The sequence below is a fragment of the Corticium candelabrum genome, chromosome 19 (assembly GCF_963422355.1).
Source record: "Corticium candelabrum chromosome 19, ooCorCand1.1, whole genome shotgun sequence".
In the NCBI taxonomy this organism is placed as follows: Eukaryota; Metazoa; Porifera; class Homoscleromorpha; order Homosclerophorida; family Plakinidae; genus Corticium; species Corticium candelabrum.
In genome coordinates this window covers 5,865,609-5,870,608 of record NC_085103.1, presented here as the reverse complement: position 1 = coordinate 5,870,608, position 5,000 = coordinate 5,865,609, and the positions used below count along the sequence as shown (strand labels likewise).

Sequence of the window (5,000 nt, the reverse complement as noted above, 5' to 3'; positions counted from 1 at the left end):
CAGTCTAATGTTTTTATTCAGAATTCATTGTTTTTCTAGATGTTTATCCTTCGCCATCTAGTGAGCCTCCCATGTCTGTACTCAACTTTGAGTCTCACTCATTTCAACCTCCAAACTCTCATTTACATGATAGTAATAGTTCCAGCCAACTAGTTCCAACAGGCAACTACACGTTTATGCCATCATCAACACTTCAATATGACTCTCCCAAATCATCGTTTTCTGACTCGGTCTCCATGTTGAGTAACACCAGTCCTGGTCATTTGTTTACTGGACCGGTCACTGATGATTTCTCACTTCTTTCCTTTACAGATCACAATCGTCAATCCACCAACAGTCCCGTATTTACGGATAATCTTCCAGAGATTGCCAATAACTTTACTGATTTAAGTACTCATGACTTTTCTGCACCACTACCCGACAAACACAGCGACAGCAAAGTAAATAAGGCTCTCAATTTTGAGACAAATCAGAACAGCAGTGTGTCACCATTTAAACGACCACTGCCTGAATACAAGGTTGCTGCGTTTGATAAGTTTCCATTATCGAATGCTTTCAATGAGGTAAATGAGACAATCAGTGATGCGGCTCATCCATTCAAAGTCAGTGAATGTTCATCTTGGGCAGTCGTGTCTTCAAAGCACACGGAAAAATCTCAGTTGGGTGAGACGTCAAGCGATGGCTACAGCAGTTGGCACTGGTCACGTAGTAATGTCGACTCTGATGCTAGTAAATACAGTGAGAGAAGAAATTCGCATGGTTTTGATTCATGGGATTTTGACGATGACGATGTAGCAGTTCGTGAATTGTCACAGCAACTGACAGAGACATTGAGTGAACAAGAAACGACGCGTAACGTCTCACACAGTGACCCCATAACCATTTACAGCGACAACAATCATTCAACTCCATCATCTAATAACGAAATATCACAAATTTGGATTTCCAAGTTAGACAACTCGGTCACAACTGCCAGCGTATTAGCACTCGCTGAAACGTGTGGTCGAGTATGTGGGATACAACGCCAAACTGTCTCATACGTTTTCGTCGCCTACGAGTCACCCGACATCGCCAGACTGGCAGTGAACAAACTCAACGGGATCACATTTGCAGGACGAAAAATAAAAGTGAATTTAACAAAATACAACAGCGAGTATCTTGTCAACGGAGGAGAGATGTCAACCATTCGTCATGGTTACGTCTCACACCGACTTCCTACAAAGTCTGCTTCACCATCATCATCGACATCATCACCACGTTCACAACCAAGGAATACTTACCGAGTGGCTACCAGTCGTTTGGTCTTGTCCAACGTCAATCCATCAACATTGACGGATAGTGTGAAGACAATTGTTGTACAGTATGGAACAGTTGTTAAGGTGGTGAGAAATTCTCATCGACGAATTACGGTTTTTTTCAAAGATCCTATTGAGGCTAAGAAAGCAGCTCTTGGAATTGATCAACAGATAATTGATCGGCAGGTTATTACTGCACAGCAAGTGGAGGAGGATGTCCAGTCGAATACTCCAGCAATGAAATCTGATACAAAACAGCAGAAACCAGCATTACTACCATTACCTGTGAGGATCAGTGCATTGTTATGTTGTTGTGAAGTTATATATGAGCCAGTTGCTTAGATAGTATAGACAGACAGACAAACAGACAGATGAACAGACAGACAGACATGGGCAGACAGACAGACAGATGGGCAGACAGACAGACAAAATAATCTGATGGTTAGATAGATGTATGAATGGACAGCTAAACAGACATACGGACAGACGCACAGACAGATAGGCAAATAGATATATAAATAAATAGACGGATAGACAGACTGAGGGATGTATGAACAGATAGTGATTCAAAGATATGGCTAAGCAAAGTGCATCGAGTCAGACCACAACAGATAGTCAGTCGACAGACAGACTTGCAAGACAGACGAACCAGTGATAGGCAGGCAACACAGACATACTGACAAACAGACAGAAGACAGACATCCAGACAATCTAATAGACAAACAATAGGGTAGACATCATGAGACAAAATCAACTTTTTATGCTACCAATTCCATTCGTGTCGGATACGTAACAGAATGCAAATGATATACACAGAATCGCATTGTCATTTCATTACCCTACTGATATTAATTATTTTTGAGTATTTTTCTTTTCAAATTTTTGTGTTGAAAAACAACGGCATCGCAAAGATAGCGGCCAGCATTATTATCCGAGACCTTGTTTACAAGCATGCGCAATATTTCCACCATGTCAAGTGGCGCCATGCGGGAAAACGCGGAAACATCAAGGAAGCAATTGTTGCACTGACAGCAGACCGAAAAGGGCACCATCATTGTTGCCTTATGAGGCACAGGGGCAATCCAGTGCCGGTGTAGTAGCAGATTGGGTATGCCAGGATATTGGGTACAGCTGTACCGACTTTCCTAGGAGAATAGCTACAGCCCTAAGAAATCTGGTAAGGTCTGTCAGTAGCAGGAAATCTGGTATGTACTGAATATTCTAGGAAATGTGGTATGTACTGAATATTCTAGGAAATGTGGTATGTGCTGAATATCTTAGGAAATTTGGTATGTACTAAATCTGGTATGTACTGAATATTCTAGGAAATCTGGTATGTACTGAATATTCTAGGAAATGTGGTACGTACTAAATATCCTAGGAAATGTGGTACATACTGAATATTCTAGGAAATGTGGTATGTACTAAATCTGGTATGTACTGAATATTCTAGGAAATGTGGTATGTACTGAATATCCTAGGAAATGTGGTATGTACTAAATCTGGTATGTACTGAATATTCTAGGAAATGTGGTATGTACTGAATATCCTAGGAAATGTGGTATGTACTGAATATTCTAGGAAATGTGGTACGTACTAAATATCCTAGGAAATGTGGTACATACTGAATATTCTAGGAAATGTGGTATGTACTAAATCTGGTATGTACTGAATATTCTAGGAAATGTGGTATGTACTGAATATCCTAGGAAATGTGGTATGTACTGAATATTCTAGGAAATCTGGTAGTACTGAATATTCTAGGAAATGTGGTATGTGCTGAATATCTTAGGAAATTTGGTATGTACTAAATCTGGTATGTACTGAATATTCTAGGAAATCTGGTATGTACTAAATATCCTAGGAAATCTGGTACGTACTGAATATCCTAGGAATGTGGTATGTACTAAATATTCTAGGAAATGTGGTATGTACTGAATATTCTAGGAAATGTGGTACGTACTGAATATCCTAGGAAATCTGGTATGTACTAAATCTGGTATGTACTAAATATTCTAGGAAATGTGGTATGTGCTGAATATCCTAGGAAATTTGGTATGTACTAAATCTGGTATGTACTGAATATTCTAGGAAATCTGGTAGTACTGAATATCCTAGGAAATTTGGTACGTACTAAATATTCTAGGAAATGTGGTACGTGCTGAATATCCTAGGAAATTTGGTACGTACTGAATATTCTAGGAAATGTGGTATGTACTGAATATCCTAGGAAATGTGGTACATACTGAATATTCTAGGAAATGTGGTATGTGCTGAATATCCTAGGAAATTTGGTATGTACTAAATCTGGTATGTACTGAATATTCTAGGAAATCTGGTATGTACTAAATATCCTAGGAAATCTAGTACGTACTGAATATCCTAGGAAATGTGGTATGTACTAAATATTCTAGGAAATGTGGTACGTACTGAATATTCTAGGAAATGTGGTACGTACTGAATATTCTAGGAAATGTGGTATGTACTGAATAGTCTAGGAAATGTGGTATGTACTAAATATTGTAAATTGTTTAATTTAATATATACCTGATATCCTAAGACATCTGGTACATACTCAATATATTGGAGAATCTAATACTACCTAAAATTTTAATATTTTGGAAATTTGGCACATCTGGAATTTGTAAAAATTTATATCAGGTATGCTGAATAGTTATAAAGTTAGACATAAACCTCCTCCTCAGCTTCCACAGAAGAGCTGCAACTGCCAGCGGCGTTAATTAGCATTTTCAAAATGCGACTTCATGAGCATGTGCAAAGATATCAACTAGAAAACGGGCGATATCACCCAGAAGCATGCAGCCAGTATACGTTTATGTTCCAGCATAAGGTAACTGGCTGCTAATTTTGATTGAAACAATTCGTTGATAGTCGAACTGGCAAGTTTGAGGTAGGTAATAGTGCGGACTCAATTTTCTGGGCTGAACGCACAGGTGTACAGAATATTTGGTACGGCGTACTTGTTATTCTTAGGATACTAGGTACGGCCGTACCTAATATCCCCGTACCCAATTTCCTGCTACATCAGCCCCCATCGGTTAAGGCAAGACCTACTTTTCTTTGACCTTTTCTTGTGTACCCGTATGTAGCATAATTTGTTACTCGTATGTAGTGTGGTTTGCTACCTGCATGTGCTGCCAGGAAAGTGCCAAAAAGTAGTAAAATTTGTATCGAATGCTTCCATAATGCATAGAATCATATCACAAAGTTTCTGATTATTCTGATGTTACCTCCAAATTTCAAAATTTGACCAAACGATTGATTTCTGACGTTTTGATTAGTGTTTGCGTCGAAAATAAAAATTGCTACATTATCAAAATTAGTACTTGAAATGATTAATATCAATAACGTATTCTATTTGCGTTTGTTATTGAATACCAAGTTGTTTGCTTGTGTAGAATACTGGCAGGAGGGATATCAGTGATGACGAATTAGCAACAATTAAGCGGACTGTCGTGGCTCTGAAAGATACAATCTTGGACCAAAGTTACGTTCGGAAGCTGCAGTTGGGCCTCATTGTTGATCAAGAGAGAATGCAGATGTTTTGTATGGTTATCGTTCAAGAGGTGGGTTTGATTGGAAATTGTGTGTGAAGGTTGTGGGTGAGGGTGTGTTGTGCGTGTCTAGGCTATTCATCATCCGGTTGATTACACTAAAGTGTGTCGCAGACTCGACTCGTTGAAT

The 5,000-nt window shown here is 38.9% G+C and overlaps 1 protein-coding gene across 1 annotated transcript in view; it reads left to right on the top strand.

The window, feature by feature from the left end:
• LOC134194909 (uncharacterized) overlaps nucleotides 1-5,000 on the top strand; it is a 10,447-nt gene that overhangs the window by 1,410 nt on the left and 4,037 nt on the right. The window contains exons 3-5 of the mRNA XM_062663890.1: nucleotides 40-1,580; nucleotides 4,715-4,882; nucleotides 4,944-5,000. Of these exons, the coding sequence (XP_062519874.1) occupies nucleotides 40-1,580; nucleotides 4,715-4,882; nucleotides 4,944-5,000 (1,766 nt within the window). The remainder of the gene's footprint in view (nucleotides 1-39; nucleotides 1,581-4,714; nucleotides 4,883-4,943) is intronic.